The 22695-nt window shown below is 39.4% G+C and overlaps 1 protein-coding gene across 2 annotated transcripts in view; it reads right to left on the bottom strand.

The window, feature by feature from the left end:
- Positions 1–22695, bottom strand: part of mta1 (metastasis associated 1) — a 45150-nt gene extending 22455 nt beyond the window's left edge. The window contains exons 1-3 of one of the 2 annotated variants that reach the window (XM_085143420.1): positions 22533–22695; positions 12894–12961; positions 8739–8832 (exon numbers count right to left, since the gene is read on the bottom strand). In XM_085143420.1, the coding sequence (XP_084999546.1) occupies positions 8739–8832; positions 12894–12961; positions 22533–22560 (190 nt within the window). In that variant the 5' untranslated portion in view covers positions 22561–22695. The remainder of the gene's footprint in view (positions 1–8738; positions 8833–12893; positions 12962–22532) is intronic. The other variant, XM_085143418.1, reaches the window with a different exon arrangement.

Raw genomic sequence — 22695 nt, 5'->3', positions numbered from 1 at the left:
GGGTAAAGCTTGTAGCATGCGTGCTTGTTTTTGTCTGCTTCCACTTGTCTTTGCACTAGGATGATGTCGGAGTAAATGTGCAGTCATATTGGTTGTGTTCCCACTAGTGCTGTCAGCGTTAATCTGAAATGACGTTAACGTCACAACACGGCAAATCTCCGTTAACGAGCTACCGCGGATCGCCTCATGAGTGGGGCTGGAAGACGTCAACACATTAACGAGCTAACTGTGCTAACACACTAGTTCCCACCAATTGAGCATTGCTGGCACATCCAACATACTGTTTTACTTTTGTCCATGACACGCTTACCTTCAGGGTCATACGTCACATGAAAACCAAAATAGTTCCAAACGCCAGATCTGAATGAGGGTGGGGGAGGTTCAATTTGTCATGTTGCAACTAGCCTAGCTTCTGTCTCGCTAGCTTGCCCTGTGCTCAGTGAATTTGTGTTCGACTACTCCGCCTAGGCTGCACTGTCGAGCGCAGATCCACTGAGCGCTCAACACAGACAGCATCGTCAGAAGGAAAGTTGATAAAATAAATTAAAAATGTTGTATTGTTGTATTGTTCGATACATATGCGTACCGAACCGAAAGCACTGTATCGAACGGTTCGATATCGATACGAGTATCGTTGCACCCCTAATATAGATAGATAGATAGATAGATAGATAGATAGATAGATAGATAGATCAAAACAGGCCTTCGTTGAACTTTTACTGTAACTGTAAATAGAACTTTATTAGTCATTTGAGTTAATGAAGAGGCAGAGGAGGACATGAGGCAGGATAAGGGTGATGTGATGTGAAGAATGATGGAGTTGGGCTAAGATTAGTGTACCTTGTACCAGGCCACTGTTGGATGTCTGCAAAGGTATGTGTGTGGAGGTATCTTAAGGCTTAGAGAGAGTTCTTAGTTCAGCACCTGGATTCTGCTTCATATTCCACACACAGAAAAATTTTTCACTTTGCATCAGTCATTGTAAGTGAGCTTTGGGCCACAGAAGACTACAGCATTTCTGGATCGCGTTCACACATGGTTCCTTTTTAGCATTAATAGAACTTTAAACTGCATTTGTGAATGACAGGCCAAACTGTGTTCACAGACAATGATTTCAGGAAGTGTTTCTGAGCCCATGCAGGGATTTCTGTGACAGAATCATGGCTGTTTTTTAATGCAGTGCTGTCTTAGGGCCCGAAGGTCACGAGTATCCAGTAATGATTATCAGCCTTGTGCACAGAGATTTCTCCAGATTCCTGGAAACCTTTGATGATATTATGTATTGTTGATGATGAGATATCCCAAGTTTTCACAGTATTACATGGAGGAACATAGCTCAGAAATTTCTTCCACAATTTTGCAGATCAATTTTTTTCCTTTTTGGCAGATTAAGGAACCTTTGTTCACCTTTACCTCCACGAAAGTCTGTCCCTCAATAAGACTTTTTATAACCAGTCTATAACTTAAAGTCTATAACTTAAAAGACTTTCTAACATTAAAATAAGGCAAAAAGGCAACTCACAATATTGTATTTTGGTGTGTGTTCATGAGTATTTGTGTCTTCATGTTTAAGTGTACCCGTGAGTGACTTTGTGTGTCTATAAGCCTTTAAAGTATGTGGTAGCTTCATCTGACCATTCTCAGAACTGAGGATTGCCATGTGCTCTTAAGAAGCGCCTCCTGCTGCAGAAAGCAGAGGTTGTGATGGTGTAGATGTTAATAATTAATGTTAATAATAATTCAGTGTCCTGAGTAACAGCACCAAGTCATTGGCCCAGGGTTTTACTGTGAAATTCAATTTAATTCAATTCAATTTTATTTATATAGCAAAACAAAATTCGCCTCAAGGTGCTTCATAGATACAGAGAAAAGGTACTTCTGATTAGAGACCTTAGTTTTCACAGGAGCTACAGTATCCAGAGTCACACGTAGTGAGGAGGTGAAATTATTAACAAGATAATCGACCTCTGTTGGAGTAGCGTTCAGATAGCTGCTCTGCTCTATGTTGGTACAGGGCATTGAAGATGATAACAGTGGGTGGATTATATTCTTAAACTTAGTTACAGCACTTTCAGAAAGACATATACTATGATAAAGTCTACTCTCCACTGCTGTGTAATCAATTATTGTAAATGTAAATGTTATCAGGAAATGATCAGACAGGAGAGGGTTTTCAGGAAACACTGTTAGATGTTCAGTTTCTATGCCTTATGTTAAAACAAGATCTAGAGTGGGATTAAAGTGGTGGGTGGGTTCTTTTACAGTTTGAGAGAAGCCAATTGAGTCTAATAACAGATTAAAAGCCATGACTGTCATTTTTAGCATCTACATGGACGTTAAAATCACCCACAATAATTATTTTATGTGAGCTGAGCACTAAATCAGATAAAAAGTCTGAGAAATCAGACAGAAACTCTGTGTAAGGCCCAGGTGGATGATAGATGTGAACAAATAAGACTGGTTTCTGAGTTTTAAAGCTGGGGTGGACAAGGCTAAGCATCAGGCTTTCAAATGAATTAAAAGTCTGTCTTTGTCTTTTGTTAATTAATAAGCTGGTGTGAAAAATTGCTGCCACACCGCCCCCTCGGCCTGCGCGTCGAGATTTCTGGTAGTTAGAATACTCGGGGGTGTTGATTCATTTAAACTAACATAATCATCCGGCTGCAACCAGATTTCTTTAAGGCAGAGTAAATTGATTTGCTGATCAATTATTAAGTCATGTACTAACAGAGACTTGGAGGAGAGAGACCTAATATTTAATAATCCACATTTCACTGTTTTACTCTTTGGTTCAGATGTGGATACTGTATTGTTCTTTCTTTGTGATTTTTTATGTTTAAGTTGTTTGTTGCTGGTTTTTAGTTTGTTTTTTGTCTGTTTGGGAGCTGGCACAGTCTCAACGGAGATGGGTTTTTGGGGGGGTAGCAGGAGGAGAGAAGCTGCAGAGAGGCGTGTAAGACTGCAACTTTGCTTCCTGGTCGCAACTCTGGATAGTCATATTTTGGGGGGTTTAATAAATTTGTCCATATTTCTAGAAATGAGAGCTACTCCATCCAAAGTGGGATGGATGCCGTCTCTCCTAACAAGACCAGGTTTTCCTCCAGAAGATTTGCCAGTTATCTATGAAGCCCACATCGTTTCTGGGACACCACTCAGACAGCCAGCAATTTAAGGAGAACATGCAGCTAAACATGTCACTCCTGGTCTGATTGGGGAGGGGACCAGAGAAAACTACAGAGTCCGACATTGTTTTGGCAAAGTTACACACCGATTCAATATTGATTTTAGTGACCTCCGATTGGCGTAACCAGGTGTCATTACTGCCGACGTGAATCACGTCGTCATTACTGCCGTAATATATTAGTATATATTAAAAATATATTAGTATATATTAAAAATATATACTTTTAATGGCCTGTGAAAATAAATAATTTATTTAACTTTATTATCTTTATATAATAAGTTGAATAATGTTAGAAAACCCTTGAAATAAAACTGTACACCCCATATCCCCCTTTAGATTCACTATGCCGTCAGCCTTCATCAAGCATTGTAAACACCAAGTTAATAGTTCATCATTTATTTTAACTCCTGTAGCTTTACTGTAGATATTTTTGCTTTTCTTCTTTGCTTTTCTTCACTTTGGAGCTTTTTGAACAGTTGTTTTTTTCCAGTAAAGATTTTAAAGTTGATTCCAATTGCAAGTGCTGATGTTTTTTCCCTCCACCTGAGCTCACTGTCTCAGTAACAGCTCCGCATCTTTACTCTACGCTATTTGTGTGTAGACAGACTCCACATTAAACAATGACAGCATTGTCGCTGCTGCTGTGTTATCAGTTTTTTGTTGCGAAACCTGGGGCCTACTTGTGCATAATGTTGTACTACTTTATGTTCATACATGTGTTCCAAAAAAATCTATTTTTATTTGCAAATGTGGGTGAAACACTCACGCTTACATGGTGAGCTGCTCTACAACATCTTTTTGCAATCTAGTCATTCAAGTTACTTGAATTTTTGCTATTGTTATTAACTGCTACTACAAAAATAGCAGTAACCACACCTAAACTCCCACCACATGACCAAATGACTAGATATAGCATTTTATGTGCTGCGTAACACCCATTTCAAATAAATCTTTAGATAGACATCTTTAGATCTGCCTCGTCAAGGGTGAGATGAACAAGAAAAAGTACTTTGATTTTGAACGTCCCTCTCACTCAAGCGCACCATCAAGATGATGTTTCCCCCCGTTTTACAGCACAGTCCAAGTAAGAGTAACAACAACAACAACAACAACAACAACACAGTTAGCTGAAGAAAAAAAAAAAAGAAAGGAAGAAGACGACAACGCAGTGTTGGAGTGCCGATCATTTTTTTGTGCCGGTTGCATAACGGTTACAATGGGACTTCAGCTCCAGAATGCATTCACTGAAGTTTTACTTGTGCATTGTGTTGTTTTTTCCCCCTCAAACCACAGAAAGCATCCTGGATGTTGTTCAGTCGTTGCAGCAGACCACATTTAATCCCTATAGCTCAAGGAAAGGGTTAAGGTTACAACACACAAGGGTTCTACAGTGAATGAAGAGATTCAGAAATTCAAGCACATGTAACTACCAAGAGACATAATAAGCAAATCTCCATGTACATTGTTTTAAATTATGTGGTTTGACTGATTAATGTTCATTTGTCTCTGGCTGGAAGGAAAAACCACAAAAGTGCCTTTACAGTCACAAAATAATAAATCATGTCTTCTAGAGATTCAAGCCATGACTGCAACATGGAGGCCTACCCTTCTCACATTACAAAGGCTTAGGAACAAGTGATGCATGTATGTGAGCTTAAGATGTACTATTTGAATAAGGTATGTACAGCGCTGCATATAGACTGACCTTCTTCCAGTTAAATAAACTATTAAAATGACTAGAATAACTTATTCAATCAGATGTTGAGAAAGCAAAATATGCCATCAACAATACATCGATCCACTTTAGGGTCACAAGGGGTTGGAGACTATCTCACCTGACTCTAGGTTAGAGGTCAAGTAAACCATGTACAGCACACCAGCCCATCACAAAGCTAATATAGAGAAACATGCAATCATTCAAGCTTATATCCACACCTAAAGCCAATCCAGAATTAGCAGTTCACCTAACAAGGATGTATTTAGACTGTGTGCCCAAATACAGTACACCTAGCCAATAGATTCCAACCCAGAATCTTCTCACTGCGCCACCCGTTTAAACGTGGTCACATGTTTAAGATCATTTCTACAGCAGTGCAGTAGGCACGGTGAACAGTGTCTTTCAAACTGCTATGCAGTGTCAATAGCATATCTAAAGACTACCAGCTTTTGTAGGAAACATAAGGAAGTAGGAAACAGAATTAGAATAATCTGGCTGTTGCTGTGTATGCAAAAGTTTGAATAGCTGACATAATGCAGTTTTGGCAGATATTTCTTTTTGTGCGTGCTTGTAAATACACGCAGAAAACAAGGTCATTAAAAATAAAAAGCAGAGGCATATCTTTCAGCAACAAACACTTGAACCAAGCAAACCACTTGAACCAGGTTGAAGAAAAAGGAGATATGAATTTAATTTCATAGGTTTTCATTTATTTGTTTACAACATATTGAAACACCTGAAAATCACTGCTACCTGGTGTATTATTCTGCAAAATCCATATGGTATACAACCATCTGTACGGCTACATGTCAGCATTTCATGAAGGCAAAAAGAATAAATATTCCTATAGACTATACACTTTTTCATAAAATATACATTTCTTTTGTTTATTATTTGCTTACAGTAGGTAAAGTGTGAGTCCTGCAGTGGGTTAAGTCACTGCTGTACAAAGAAACAAGCCAAAAACAGTCTGAATAGCTACAGTGGATGAGGCTATTCCTCACAGTAAAAGCTTATGACTTTCTAACTGTATAATTGATGATGTGCAAACTCCTATACCATGCACTTAGTTATTCAACATTAAAACATAATAAAAAGAATATTCCATTGTTTTTGAACATTATTTTAGCCTAAAAAAGGGAGGTCTTTGTAACATAACGTTAGCCGAGGACCTGCTTGACTTTAGTCAAGCTGATTCAACTTTCTGTGCATCATTTCACTGGCAACAGTGTTTCCTATTGTTTATAGAAGCAAGGAGCGACATCTCCAAAATAGAAAAAAGGTTTGAGTCATGGCAAATTCAAATGTGTGGAAGGAGGGGCCGTGGAGGTGAAATGCCAAATCTGCCACAGAGTCTGACCACTCAGGAGCCTGCTTCACTCACAGGGGAGGGGCTACCACTGGATTTGGAGGCCCCATTGAGGGAGTGCTCTGAATCTTTGCAAGCAAAATATTTGATCAATGACTCACAGCAGACACACATTAAAAGCACACACACACACACACACCACCGCCATCCTCTGCTGGTCCACAACGAAACTGAATTAAATGCACCCCTTCAGCAATTCCTCCGACAGGGCCCAGAGCTAAAAACTCAAGTACATCATGCACCTATAACACGCGGACCCACACAAGCATGCAGACGCACATATACACTCAGCCATAGTGGGGCTGCAGCTACATAAATGCAGACAGGATGCAGCCCACACCCATGTGGTGCACAGCAATTCCTTCCATGCATTTTTTACATATTGAAAATGTCTAGAAGTCCCCTCACTGAACTGCAGCTGGCAGAGAGGTCTATATAGGAACAGTCCACTGATGCATTACTCTGCAACATTCATAATGCAATATCCATCAGCACACTGCAACTTCCATATATCGCTAGCTTTATTGGAGTATTGTTTTTAACACTGCAACCCTGATTATACATTCATATTTATTCATCAAGAAACCAGAGAGAGGATACAAGCGATCCACAAAAATACCCAAATAGCAATATTTAATGACTCTTTCCAATATATAATAAGAGCATATTTCCTTTTCAATCAACACCAGAGCAAGAACAAAAACATCAAAAATAATCAGACCTTCTTAAGAGAATGCCACACTAAGAAGCTGATGCTGTGTGGTCCAGCAGAATAAACAATCCCCTTCTGCCATGGTTACAACCCCCAGGCCTCCTCAGTAGACGCTGTGGTTAAGACACAGACACACACACGCACACATATATTCACACACTAACAGGATACTAGCTCTCAGACACGCACGCACACACACACACACACACACACACACACACACACACACTTTCACACCCGAAGAGCTAACATTTATCCTGCCACACCCAGTCAAAGTCTGGTGGCTGGTTTTGCTGGTCTTGACTAAAGGATGTCAGTGTTTCCACTGCTGGTTATCACAAGAAAAAATGGACGTCAAATAACATGCAAAGATTTTTTCTATTTGCTTTAGCCAGATCTGTTTTACGAGTGCTTTCTAGAGCAGGGCGATATGACCAAAAATATTTATCATGATATACATTTGAAAATTTGCGATAACGATATAACTGATGATATAATTGACACTAGACAAAATACAACTCCACAACTTTATTAGTGCAAAAAAAAAACAAAAAAAAAAAACATCAAGCAGCTGTTTTTTATGTGTTATGTAAAAATTTAACAGTGCAAATGCAAATTCCTCGCTGACAGTTTAACCAAAAGGCATTTCCAGTGGAAACTGGCCGACAGATCCTCAGCATAACCATGTATAATATCTACAAAACAAAAGAGGTTATACACACACAATACGGTAATATTATCTTGAAGCAATCCATCAAGCGGTGCGGGTTCGTAGCTTAGCAAAGTCGTACTAAAACATTTGACAGATTTTTGAGCGCCGTGTACCACATAAAATCGTTTCAAGGTCAGTAAACACAACCAGAATTCATACATAAGGCACACGGGATCATAAGGGGCACTGTCGATTTTCAGAAAATCAAAGGATTGCTCCTAAGTGTGCCATATTTTCCAGGTAAACAGGTAATATGGAAGAAGAGGTGGTCATGCCAAAAGCAATATCTCTAAGTGGCAATAAATCCTGTATCCTTCTCTTCTTCTTTGGAGCACTCTGGAGCAGTGACCTGAAGGCGTAATTTCCAACTAACCACGAGGGACGTGACCTAGTAGTCTCAATAGTTTGGCCTTTAAATTACATACTTGTGTTACCTGTTAACAGTTTTCATTTACACTACTTTCTTTTACTGTTATCAAAGCTACCATCACATTCTATGTCCCTCTGACGGGGCTTCTATATTTCCTGTTCCCTATTTTTAAAACCACCGCTTGAAGGCGCTTCTCTCAGACGAAACTTCCTGGTAGCCAGAACTTAAAAAGAAAAAACATACGAAAGGCACCTGAGATGGATCCCAAGCAGCATTGCTCCAAGCTCTGAAGGACAGGAGCATATTCAAGCACAAACTAAACTCACCCAAATGTTACCATATTGATATACATAACTTATCCAATGCTTTCTGCAAGTAGGTCTATCAGAGGAGGGGCTAAAGTCTGGACCAGCTTGGTAAAAGAAAACAAAGTTCAATTTTGTATCACCCCTTGATAAAATCTGAAGTGCAAACAAGCTTACAATCAAGCCAAACAACAAGCAGAGCTGTATTTTTCTGTTCAGGGAAATCTTGTTTGATTGGATGCGAAAGTACCACAAGTTTGCAGTGCGAAATGACTGCAGAGGGTTGTCAGAAAGAAATGTTTCATGTCCTGGTTGGCAGTTTTGTTTGATGCATGATTTTGGCTGGCTGGGTTATGGTCGGTCACTCACTTGCATGTTTGTCTGCCAGAGCGATGAGTGTGCTGGAGATGTCCCTGCGCCGGTAAAAACACACCACTTTGGCCTCCACATTCCCATTGGCTGTCTGCAAACCAGAGACAATCAGCGTTACCATGGCAACAAGTGGTGCCTCACACAGAGAACCAACACGCGCATGCACGGGCACGCGCACACAGATGAAAAACCCATAACTGAGGCTAGTTTTTTAACTTTGCCTGAGAACAAAGTGGCCACAGCAATCCTCCAAAAAAAGAAAAAAGAAAAAAAAAAAATCATGTGTTGCAGTGATGAGGACTGTCTGTGCAAGCCCAGCTCTTTTCCCTTTACATTAATTCCTACATAAATGTTTTCACACAGAACTGTTTTTAAATTAGAATCTGCATGACAATATTTTATTGAATACTACCTAAAAACAGAAACTAGTACTCCTAGTAAGATTATTTAAAGTGTAAAAGATACTAAGTATAATTTAGACACCAAGTTATAGCTTTTACCTTTTTTCAAATCACTATTCATTAAGTTTTGAGCACTGACTAACTTTTTTATGAGTTTATTGTGTACTGTATGAGGAACGAAGGGATGACAAACAAAGTGAACACCTAACATAGATTTACATTCTGTAGACACTTCAGCTCTGCAGACTTTCTACTTTCCCAATCATCAAATAATTAAAATCCAATTTTCCAGTTCCATTTTTGAAAAAAGGCCATAGAACAGAGGAAAGACAAATGGCCCATTTATGGCTGCAAAATAAAAAAATTTCTTTGAAAATGAAGAAAGTTTTGAAAAAAATAAAACTCCCACAGCACCCTGTGACAGCACATACCACAGTGAACCACATGAACCACAGTTAATCTTAACATTTCCAGTATCACTTCATAAATGATGTATGTGCACATTTAAGCTGTAAGAACTGTATTTATTGTACTACAGCCATTTATGGTCAGCACTATCATTGGAGTTTGTGTGTAAGAAACGAAAAACAAGGCCTATCAAGGATTTTTTTTTTTTTAATGGATCAGAGTATAAATATAGGACAGCAGAATAAGGAGGAGTGTTTCATACTGAATTAGATATTCTTGGAGGTGCATGTGCCCCATTGCAAATATTCTACTTGCTAAGTACTTTGCAACCAACAAATAATTAAGCAACACAATCAGCTGCCTCTCTTGTCTCTGGTCTTGCTGGGAGACTCCAAATCCACCAACTTGCAGCTAGCTCATAGCAGTCATTGTTCTGCTCTGTAGCCTCCATGAGGTGGCACAAGAACCAGCACTTCACCTGATGCAGGTTTTGGGTGGTGTGGCCCTGGAGCTCACACAGTACCTCAAGAGCAGAACAAGAAATACTGGTGTATACAGAATGATGGAGCATCCTGCAGAGTAGGTTGGGAAAAATGATGAGGCTTCAAATATAATTTGGCTGCTGTTAATATACCTGAGCAACACGCCCAAGTAAGATCTGTGATTTTAACAGTGAAATATACAGTTTTCTTTCACAATAGTATCATAAATAGACACCGAAATGTGCATACAAGTTACATGAAAGCTATACACTGCATATTTATTTCACATTTTAATCAGCAGGCAAACCAACTGATTTGCAGCTTGTTGGGGCGCACTTTAGAATGCACAAAGATTTTCAGACTAAACGGTTAACTTGATCAGTTATCAGTTTTGATCAATGGATTTTTTTTTCCCTCAGACACTGTATTTTCTAAACCAGTATCTCAGGCCGTATGGAAGAGAAACCCAAAGATCCCCGAGGAGCACAGAGACTGACAGTGACAGACAGAATAGAAGGCCGACTCTGAGCTCTGTGTCAATCACATTAAACACTCTCCATATTATTCAGCACAGGCCTGGAACAGGGGACAGACAGCCGGCACCTGTAACTAGTCTACAGAGACATCTCTTTTTCTGCTTCTTTAACTGAACAACGTACCAAATAACAGGCTGGGATTTACCCAACACCTTAACAGCAACATCATCATTAATGTGACACTATAACGCAATACTGCTTTCACTACTGCATTATGCTGAATAAAAACATACCATTTACTATATGAAACACATAAATCATACATTTAAAAGTATAATAAAAATCTGCTACTAACATTTGGTTTCTCTTTTCATTAAGATCTAGTCTGTAGAATTTGTCAAGACTAGCATCCCATATTCAAGTAGTGCATTGTGCAAAAACACACTAACAGTACACCCATCTAAGGCTTTACATATCTGGGCATTAAAAAAAAAACAATGTAGTCCATAACAAGGCTTAAGAACCAGGTAAATTTAACCTCAGATGAAAAACAGCACATGGCATTTACAATGTGTCATTATTTAATTAAGCCAAAATGCAGAAGCAGTGTGTGAAAAACTAATTGCACACCATGATTCAATAGCTTTAAGAACCACTTTTAGCAATAATAACTTGAAGAAATCATTTTAAGTACGACTTAATCAGTCTGTCACATTGTTGTGGTGGAACTTGGGCTCACTCTTCTTACAGTGTTACTTCAGTTCATTGAGGTTTGTGGGCATTAATTTATGCACAGCTCTTTTAAGGTCCCACCACAGCATTTTAATCAGGCTGAGGTCTGGGCTTTGTCTGGATCATTGAATCTCTTGGATTTTTTTCACTTTTCAGCCACTCTGGAAGAGATTTGCTAGTGTGCTTGGGATCACTGTCCTGGTGACACAATTTTAGCCAAGCTTTAGATGACCTCACATTTGGCTCTAGAATACTTTGGTATACAAAAGGAGTTGACTCAATGACTGCACAGCACGCCAAAAATCACTACCCTTCTACCACCGTGCTTGACAGTTTGTCTCACTATGGTCTCATCTGTCCAAATGATATTGTTCCTGAAGTCCTGGCGATTTGTTCTGATGTGACTTTCCTTCCCCAAGCCATGTTCAAGATAAGAGGCAAATTTCCAAACAAGCCATACTTGTCCAGTCAATTACTGAAGCCTATATAGTGTCTTAAATATGGCTCTTGGGTTGTTTGCATTTCCTCCAAGCGTTACATGGTCTGACCTTGAAGCGAGTTTATTGGGATGTCCACTTTAGTGTAGACTGGCAACTGTGAATAATCTTTCTCGCTGTCGCATGATGGACTTCAAAGTGTTTGGAAATTGACTTTTAACCCTACTCAGATTGATGGACAGCAACATTTGATTCATTAAGATCATTGCTGACATCTTTCTTCCTTGGCACTGTTAACACACACACCTGAATCCTTCAGACCAAAAAACTGACAAAGCTTCTGCTTTTATAGAGGTGACCATACTTGATGATGATCAAGTGAATTTGATTAGGAGCACCTGGCTGATACTTCCCCTTTTAATCCCTGTGGACACAGTTAGCACATACTTAGTCTTTCCACACGCTGCTCCTGCATTTTGGCTTAATATTTGCTAAATAATGTCAGGGTGTAATATGTGTTGTTTTTCTTCTGGGGTTACATTTACCTAATTTTAAGACCTGTAAAAGACCAAGTTTTTCTGATGCCCTGATATATAAAACTTATAATTTTAAGAGGCTGTATTTTCTTTTTTTTAATGACTGTAAGTCTGAAGCTGAATGAAAGCCTATTTGCTGTTGCATACACAATAAAAATCTGCAAATCATCACACTTCAGAAGCTGGGACACTTCAGCACAGATAATGATTTTGTTTCTCTCAATAAATAAATCAGCCTATCATTACATGCCTCTTTTCAAAATTCCCAAACCAAAATTTGCATTGTAATCAAAGTGCAATTTGTTCAGATGTTATGTTCACTCTAATAAATTATGAAGTGAAATAACACATGTACAGTGAAAAAAATAATTAGGCAGTTTAATATATTCCCCTCCTACCTAAGAGGAGTTTTTGCACTGAACAAGCTGTAGAAAGTATAAAGTAGCTTCAGATATCAAAACAGCTAATGAAAATAGATTTTAATGGCAAAACTATTCTACATTACAAGATACATTTATTTATTTTTACTCAAATATACAAAAAAAGCACCTAATATTAGTTAAAATGTGCCTTCATTAAAGTGTATTTGAATGGTTGAGATAGAGACATTAATATCCGTGCTGGGATATGTGCTGCATTCAAGGGTATAAATTCAACCTCAGACACCCACTCACACTCACCTTGTTCAGCTCCTCTATCCTCCTGATCAGCAGTGGGTTACTGGACGAGTTCTCAAAATAAACATAATCTGCAGAGGAACAGCAAGAAGGAGAAGGAGGAACAGAAAGAGAAACAGAGTGGGGAATGGAAAGAGAAAGACAAAGAAGTGTCAGTTAGCAATGTGAGGTCAGTCAAACGTTCAGGGCAATTTCCAATTGGACCACACAACGACAGCTTGATTAGTCAAGAGGAAAGTGCAGCAGAGACATACACAAAATGTTGATTTAACCCGATTAGGCTAATTTCATACACAGCGGTTGCTGTTGTAGTTGGGAAGTCTGACAGAATGAGATGTTGACGTGCTAATGCACACTCACACATAAACAACAAAACTGGCTCTCCAACCCTTCCATTCAAATAGCAAACCTTGTATTTCCTCAGCCCTCATGCTTTCTTTGTCTTATTGCTCCATTCATTCTCCCCATGTGTGGCGGTGTTTGTATGCGCAGTGTGTCTGCATTTGTGTGTGGGTGTACGAGAGACACTGCACAGGCTTTACCACGCGTGTGTGGATTTACTATGCATTTGTGTTAACGTGTATGCGTGTGTGTGTGTGTGTGTGTGTGTGTTGCTCCTGGCACCACTCCAAGCCCATTGGAGGCTTAGCTCTCACCAGGATGTCCCCACAGGCCCCAGTCTTGGTAGGGTGCCTGGTCTTAGCCCTGCATGTGTCTTGGCTGAGTGCTGTCAGATTATACCCCACACTTGGTATGTTGCCTGGAGCTGGAGCTATCCTCCCTTCACCCTAAATCTGCCCCCTCCCATCCCCCCACGCTCCCCTAAGACCCGTCTTCTTGACCGACTAGGCCAGAGATCGCCCAAAATTCCACCAGCACAACCGCAACATACACTGACTCTTGCCTTCATTTCTTGCTCCTCCTGTGTCCAACACTTAACTGGTTTAGGCATGCACCCATCCTGTTAGCACACCCATAATCTGCAACGACATCAAAGTCTAACCCGCACAATAATAAGTGCCACAGTTAAAGGAAAAATCCTCATACAAAACATTGTAAACACAATTAAAACAATTATCTAAGACTCATTCATCAAGCTATTCTGTTCCAGCTTCCTTCTAAAACCCAAAGGTGGCTTTCAAACAGTTTTGTGGTTGGTCAAATGGTTTTGCCCAACCAAACAGTTCAACCAATATGGATGATATTCCATTTTTGACTCTAAAGTTGTTAGGCATCATCTTTGAAAACCAACTGAATAAATTATTCAGACATTGATAAAGTTTTTTTCTGCTGAAATCGTAAATGTAGTCTCAGTGCATTACTCTCAGTCTTGCCTCTCCCTCCCCGTCCTCAGTCCAGATGACTCATTTGGCTTTTTTTTTTTTTTTTTTTTTTTTTAAACTAATGACAAGTATGACTAGAAAGGCATTTTGTAACTTTGTGTAAGATGATATCATGTTTCCATCTACATAACAACCTATAGATGGATTACACAACACACATTATCCAAGCAGGAAATGAAGCTTTCACTACTGGATATAGAATCTCTTCAAAGCTTTGCAACACAAAAAGCTGCAGAGCTTATATGCTAGAACTTCCAACACTGAATTCTTTGAGGTTTCATTGATCATTTATGCAACTACTTATCTGGGGTCCTTATTGGGTGAAGGTAGGGTGCTCAGAGAGACAGCAAGACACAGAATTATTTTTGCAATTCATTTTCTCTGCATTGCATTTTCTTTTCTGTCTTGAGCTTTATTTTCATACGTATGCCTGGCATGCATAAATTGCAGTATTTAATGTGTTTCTGCAAACATACTGTATGCTTTCAGTACTCCCCATGCAACGGCCAGGATGCATTTATGTCATAGGGCACCGAGGATACAAAACAAACTTTTGCCTGTTGAATACCAGACAAGCATACTGAGAGCTCCTTCCCATGAACGACAGTATGAACAAAGTTTAATAGTGTTTTTTTTTATGTTTTTTTCTCTTTACTCAGTTTTCAAACTAATCTGTACTAATTCACAGAATTTCTTAGTCTCGTCTTGGGTGTTCTTAACTGCAACTCTGTTCAGGAAAAAACGGCATTTAAAGACACTGTCTTTGGCTCAGAGGAACCTGAGTGAAAACAGTTTCCTAACAATTCACAGACAACCAAAATAAACTGAACTACCAATGACTTCACATCCGACATGTATATATTTAATATGTCTGCTGACTGTAACATTTCCAATAATCAACAGTCAAACGTTGAAAGTTTATCTCAGAGACTGTCTCGCCCACGCTAATCTTTAACAGACAATAATGCAAAGCAACCACTGCATCTGCATAGGGGGCACACCTTGACTTCTCCACTGGAAAACCTTTTGCTCCACTATGCTTATTGGTATTCTTCTCTCCACCCACACTTATAAATGAATACAAGGGGTTCACGCCCAGTCAGAAGTTTTGTAATGCAAGATAACTGTAATTTCCAGAGCTACGGTTGGCAGATAACGTTTATTTTATTTAATCCCTTGAAAAAATTTTCTATGCATTAAGCCACTGAACAATCATCATTTGCATGAAGATGTAAAACTTTAGTACTTCCTCCAAGTAGCAAAAGCAATTCAGAAGGCATACACAGTGCAAATTTTATGACTTGCGTCTTCCAGCAACTCTCTTTTTACTGTTGAACATTGCTACAAGATGGGAAAAGATCGTCACATCATGCCTGTCTACTCTTCACCCTGTAACAGCTTGTTACTAGACTCCGCTGCCACTCTGACATCTCCGTCCCGCTGCTGAATATCAAATAGGCCAAGCTGAAATTGAGCGGCACACTGAGAAAGAAAATGAAGACGAGATATCCGACTTGCTCGCTTTCAGACACACATGTGAGTCAGCAGCACGGAGGTCAGGGGTTGAAGAAACTGGCTTGTGACTAGTTGTGATCACCAGATTGGCTGTGAAACTGCGGGAAAGTGACCAAGACACTATCCTTTTATTAAGCATGGTCAAGTCATCCTTGAACAAAAAAAATATAAAAAACTTGTTCAGCATGAACAGAAACTGAATAGCTAATTAAACTAATCAGAAACAGTTTTTATAAATTAATAATACTTGAAACATATTTTAGCTTCTGAAACGTGACTTACGCCTTTCACATGCGGTCTTACATCACAGAAAGTGAAATATCTATTTCGGTTTTAATGTCTTTAAAGACATATTTTCTCATTTAAAGTTTGAAATCATTTAATGTTCGATGAAAGAATTTTCAGAATATAATGAAAGTAATCCTTGACTGCTGCGGCCATTATTCCTACCTGCCTATAACAGAACAAGCTGTACTGTAGCGCAGCCATGAATCAATTAGTTATTTCATACACTTTTATTTAGATTCAATTATAAGCTTTGGCTCTTTTTTTCTCAGGGAAATTGGCTAGAAAGGATTTTAAATTTATTTACATAAACAAACAAACCCTTTCCTTTTTGGACTATTGATTAGGAAACAAAAAATTCCAGGACACCAGCTTATGCTGTGGGACGCTGTGATAGCCATGCTGTAAATAATCAATCAACTAATCATCACGTGAATTACTACTGAGAACAGAAAATTCCTTTGTTGCAAAAAAAATGAAAAGGAAAAAAAATGTCCATGTTTACAAGAGGAATCCTAACTTACCAAAAAAAAAAAAAAAATAGGGACAAGTCTCTTGACAAAGCGTGGGGAGAAATGATGACGTGTAGCTGCGGCCCTCAAACGCTCACCAGCTCAGAGGGACCCATTAATCAGGAGCCAAAATGCGTCATAACCATTTTAGAAAATGAAGCAGAACCACATGTTGAACATTCGGTTTGATGTGGTGTTGGGTGTGAATCGCCACTACATGCTAAGATTTTTTTTTTCCCCCTTGGTTGGTGACAGCACGTCTCCCGCTACATTTAGAGAAGGTGGGACTTTGGGCAAAGCTCACCGTGTTCTTTTTTTCCTGGCTCGGAAATTTAAGTTACCAAGAATGGAAACACTTAAGTTCAACCCGTGTCCCTTCCTGCCACCTCCAGAAGAAGAAAAAAAGAACTGTAATAAAATAACCATGGGAGGAAAATGGCTCAGTGACTGTCCAGAACAGCCTGGTTGAATGTTGGAGTTTCTACATGTGAGGAGCTGAAGCCTGTTGGAGAGCAAGCTGGAGAGGAACTCAAAATGAGAGCAACAGAAAGAGAGAGCCTGTAGGCAATGAGCAGCATCAGTCTCTCGTTTTCCCATCAGCCCTCCCGTCACATCAGCCCGCGTACAACCACCCCGCTCTCCATCCCCCACTTTCAGCGTCAGCCAATCGGCGGGCTCCGGCGGCCATGATGTCATAGTGCAGTCAAATTTTCTGTGAGCCAATCAAGGCACGTTATTGAGCCCCGAAAGAGAGAGTCTGCTGGGCTGATTCAAACCAGGCCAGAGAGACAGACTGGCAGAGACGCAATGATGAGAGAGACAGAGAGAAAGAAAACATGAGATAAATAATCAACCAGAAAGAGATAAGGTGGGCAAAATCTAAAATAAGTGGAACAGGTGTGCGAATTACAATCAAAATAACCTGTATCCAAACATTCACTGTAAACTTCGGTTAAGGTGACCAGGATAATCCAAGATGCACATTGTAAGGGCCTACAGTCCAAATCCCACAGCTCTGGCTGAAAACTATATTTTATAATAATAAAATATAATATGGTGGTCTCATCGATAAACTGCTTTACATAGTCGTAGTGGTTTATTATGTTAAATATGCCCTCCAGAAAGTACAATTCACCAACACTATGCTCATCTTATTACCTAAATCTCTGTTTTTAAACAACTTTGTCATTGAGAGTTTCTTAAAGCAATTTAAATTAAGCAATCCCAGAGGGAACATCACTTGTCAAACAGCTCAGAGACACACCCTGCAACACACTCCTAGTTAAAGGCATTTGAGTAGGCACAGTCATGAGACAAACAGCTGGGAATCTGTGTATTAGCATATTATAACTTATGTAGTACATTAAAGCTGCTGTGATTAGCCATTTGAATTATTAGATTAGTTAACAAAAAGCAAATTAACATGTTAAATTCTTTACATTTCTGATTGTAGCTTCTACAGATCTCAGACATCACAAAGAGGATACAAGAATGTTGAACCGAAATCTGTGACCAACACCAAGAGACAGCAGTTCCCCACAGCCAATCATCTACTTTATAACAGCTGAAGTGGGAAACATAATAAGAAAACCGCACTGTTGCAATGATGCAAGAGGTTCAAAACAATTTTAACAGGGATCATTACTGTAGTGAAGATGTAGACAAGTACAGCTGCAGTTTCCTTTTTTGCCTTAGTGTATCCAGAACATAAATTGGCACAGCAATCGTTCAAGTACTCTAACCCTGACTCGCTGATCCTGTCGGCACTTTTAAACAGAGTCTAAAATTAAGCAGTCATAAAACTTTGTTCATACCTAGTAAAAGGTATGAACCTTTTTTTTTTTTTTAAACAAATTTGACTGTTGATTCTGTGTAAGTGTTTTCTGGTACGTCTCACTGACTACTGAAATCAAAGTTACACCTCTCTCCTCGTGTATCCATGACCTGGGATGGGACTATTTTCTGACCTTCTACAGACTACGTGGTTAATCATCAAATTCATAGACATTTCAAACGATAGCTGGAAGTCTGCCTGTACATCCCTAAAAGACAGCTCTACCAACACTGTGATTATGTGACAGAAAAACCAACAACGCAGTAACCAACTGATCTTTGTTTCTATTTAGTCTGCAATATGCTAGCCCCAATAAAGCTGCACCACGGCATATCCAAATATTTCAACTTAATGAAAGGATGCAATTTATTTCAAATTCAAAAAGTGCTCCAGCTTCAAACTCATCTCTAGAGAACTCAATGTCTACACGTAGTACAGCATACTTTAGTCATATTTCTTTTTTTTTTCTCCAGGGAGCTGGAGAGGCAGCAGAGGAAGAGCATGAACATCTGCCCACGTTAGTCCAAGCAAACACACGACCTCCACAGCTCACACCCCATCCGATGCTTACTCATGCAGTCACACGGACAGGTGTGTCTGCTGTCAGAAGCAGCAACCGCAGACAAGATAGACTGCCATAGTATGGATGAAGGTTTCTATGGTAATAGAAGCTAATTAAATATCCTAAAGTCAAACTCGCACCTTATTTTCACACTTTGATATCACTCACAATCAAGTACGATCAGCTGTATGCACAGATGCATACACCTCTATACAGTCTATACAATCTACCTGGCCTGCTAGTATCTGCTAGGATTCCTGGCAAAAGCAGGAAAGAGACAAAAATTTCATATCCCGTCCTGCTCATTTTTCTGACATATTATAATATTTTACACAGAGGAATAAAAAATGTTTAAAAAGCAGTTTCGCATAAAGTCAGCAGTGATGTTAAGGCTGAGATGGATTTGATCTTATAATAATTAGATCACAACTCCCATGACACCTTGCAATCATACTGCAGCAGCCACTGCAGCTTGCACTTAACAAATGCGATAAATCAGCAAATTTTTCCACTCTTTTCTCAAACATTTCATTCTAGTGAAGTTTAGACAACCAGACCCTTAAGTCCATAGGCAATACTAGGAAGCTAGCAAACAGGGGTTATTGTGATGGGCGTTCGGGCAATTTGACCCCCTCAGAAACACAATGATGGGGATCCTTTGCTGAATGGATGTAAAAAGGTTGTCATGCATCTGTCCAACTAGTTGTCCTGAACTTGGCAGGATTGAAGCAAAGAAGCCTCAGCTCGCCACTCAGCGAGTACACCCACCAGACCCTGCAAGAGACACAACTGCCAGCGTGGGAGATTAACACCAGCCATGAGCCAAACAAAGTGTGGGCACTGTCAAAGTTTGTAATTTAGTCAGTTTGTAGATTAGTAAACAGTGCAACACCTTCAGGCACATTCTGAATAATTACTGTAGAAAATCCTCACCATCCAAAGGAAATGTGGGCATTAACACCCAAGTTTCTCACTTTTTAAGTTAGTAAACAATGCAACACATTTTGCAAACTCTGTGCAAGAGCTGTCACAATCCAAACATTTCAATGCAAGTTCTTATTTAAAGGATGGATCCCGTATTTTCCAATTATTTCTTTAAATAACAGACCTCTACCCATATGACGACCGAAGAAGTGTTTGCATCCTGTAATCATTCTTCATGATCATAACATCCTCGGATATGGCCTCATACTGCAGTTCCGATGCAGGTGATGGGGGAATAAAACCCACACTCCTCATTCTAGGTAGAAATATATTTTGACCAGAGCAACACCATTTGAGAAAATACAAACAGGACATCTTTTGCTATATTTTGGAACATCTCTATCACAGTAGGTCCACATTCAGAAGCCTGTTGTACAAATTCATTTTAAAAGAAACAAACAGAGGATCACCTGGCCAAAAACTGAACCTGGCTGAACACCACCAAGCAACTTACTGCAATATTAACTAAAAACATCAAAGCTCCACAGTTTTAAAAGCCTGTCTGCTTTTTTCAAAGATAGGTCTGAATACCCACTAGCAAAAATTGTAGTAAACTTTCTATACAACTTGACAACCAAATTTAGAACATCATAATCTCAGGAAAGCGTTGTTTTCACTTGGGGAAAACAAGTCGTCAGCAAGTCTTAGAGGCTTTTTTAAAATTTCACTGCATTCATAAAAAAGTCTTCCAACCGCTGAAATGGTTAAAAGTTATCGTATAGCCTACACTTAGTTACCAACACTTTCCTGCACATGAGGGAAAGCACTAGGAAGAAGTGCTGCAGGCACCGGAAGAGTGGCTTGTGGCCTGGATGGTAAAAACAAAGACATCAAGACCTTTTGTCTTTTGTCCACTGCTCATTCAAGGGGACTCATTGCTTTTCCAAGATGATCCTGCATTGTCTTGCAAAGCAGCAGCCATCTTTGTGTGGGCTTCTGCTTTGTTCTGGTGTTGGCCTGGAGAAGCTTCAGTCAATTATGAGGCCTATTTTTAGGCCAAACTAGAACTGTGATTTTATTTATTTTTTTAAACTAGAAGTGTGGTTGTAGGACAAATTAAGACTATGCTTATTAAATTATGTTTTGTAGTTTTAAATTAAATTATGAAGGTTGAGCTTACTTTTTACTTTTTCACTTTTCCAAAAAAGTAATCAACTTTGCTTTGATGACTGAGCATTAAATGTTTAATCCATTCTGATTGATTAGATTTCACAAATTAGTCAAACTACACAACCTTAAAGCTGCGAGGTAGATGTGAAATAAATGAAACAATCTTTTTTACTGCAAATTAGTGTGCTACAAACAAGACGTACAAGCTTAACTGGTTGGTATGTCAGTGTAAGAGACTGACAGCGTAAACAGAAATACTAAACTAAGTAACATCTGGCTGGTAAAGTGTTAACTTTTTACCCTGCTCCAACATAATCCAGCTCTCACTCAGGTAGGCTTTGTTTCATTTGACTAAATAACAATGCCATTATCTTCAGCATAGGCTATTTTTGATGCATGCTTCAAGCCAACTGCAATCACACCAGTCATATTTCAAATGACATTAGTACTTAATAATCTTAAAAATATAATCAGTTTGCTTTCCCTCCCTTTTCTACTGACAAATGGCCACAGAGCCCAAAAAGACATTAAAGTGGATGAATAGAGAAAGAATAAAGAAACTGTCCTGAAAATGATTAGGACTGCCATCTGCATTACAGTTGTCATATCAAACCTCTGTGTGGTGACACTTTTTGACAGCTAAATTTGAAGTTTTTTGAAGACACCATCTAAAAAGGTCTCCATTTTTTATGCATCTCCACTGCAAACCCCCTCAAAAACAGCACATTCTATTTAAAATACAGTGCAGCTATAGTGGTTTTCGTGTTTTCATTTTCACACAGTACCTACGGGATGTAAATCAGGGGAACATATGCAGGGAAAAAATGAGTGGGAGGGGAAATCAGGAATTTTAATTTGGTATTAAGTTGAATTGCCTGCACAAAAGAAGCGAAGACACACTGGTTATAAATGTGTAAAACGGATCTCTACGCATGCTTTGAGAATTTTAGTGGTTCCTGCATGTAAAGTGTTGTCTTTAACTTTTTGTTCCACTCCTTTCCTGCATTTTAAAAGCATGAACTCCTTGCTGCTGTCTTGTGAGCATTGAGAGGTTTCTGCAGGACACTTAAAGCACTTACGACGTTACTTATGGCTGTGAGCGTATAGTCCGGGCTGTAGCTGAATGGCACGCAAAACTTTTAGAATATCCACTACGTTACATCAAAATATATAGAAGCGCAATGCATGTTACTCAGAGTGCATCGTTGCACTAAAGTACTTGTTTGCTAAGTTGCAAGAAAAACGCAAAAAGAAGCGAGGAAATCCGGGGAGCAGTTTTGTAAAGAGAACCACTACTCTTCATCACCATCCTCCTCTTCACAGTCACCATCATCATCATCTGTGAAGCACAAGGCTCTTTAGCTTTAGGGAAATAAAAGAAGGGAAGCAAAAGACGGACCACACGCTGTAAATACATAAAAGAACCGACGTTAATCATGACGAGTCCGCCATAAAAAATTACGGGAAGGTCTTAAAATACTACCCCCTCCACCTTACCTCCAACCCGGTACATGTTCGCTGCCATGACTGCCCCCGGTCCCTGGCTTCCTCTCCAGGTAGAGGGGTGGCTCTCTTCTCTCTCGCGCTGCCGGAGCTGTGTTAGCACTGCCGCCGCTCTGTGTTGGAAAATGGTGGATTGATCAATACGAAGAGACTGGCT

This window comes from Neolamprologus multifasciatus, chromosome 19, assembly GCF_963576455.1.
Source record: "Neolamprologus multifasciatus chromosome 19, fNeoMul1.2, whole genome shotgun sequence".
Taxonomy (NCBI): domain Eukaryota; kingdom Metazoa; phylum Chordata; class Actinopteri; order Cichliformes; family Cichlidae; genus Neolamprologus; species Neolamprologus multifasciatus.
This window is presented reverse-complemented; position numbering and strand designations above follow the sequence as displayed.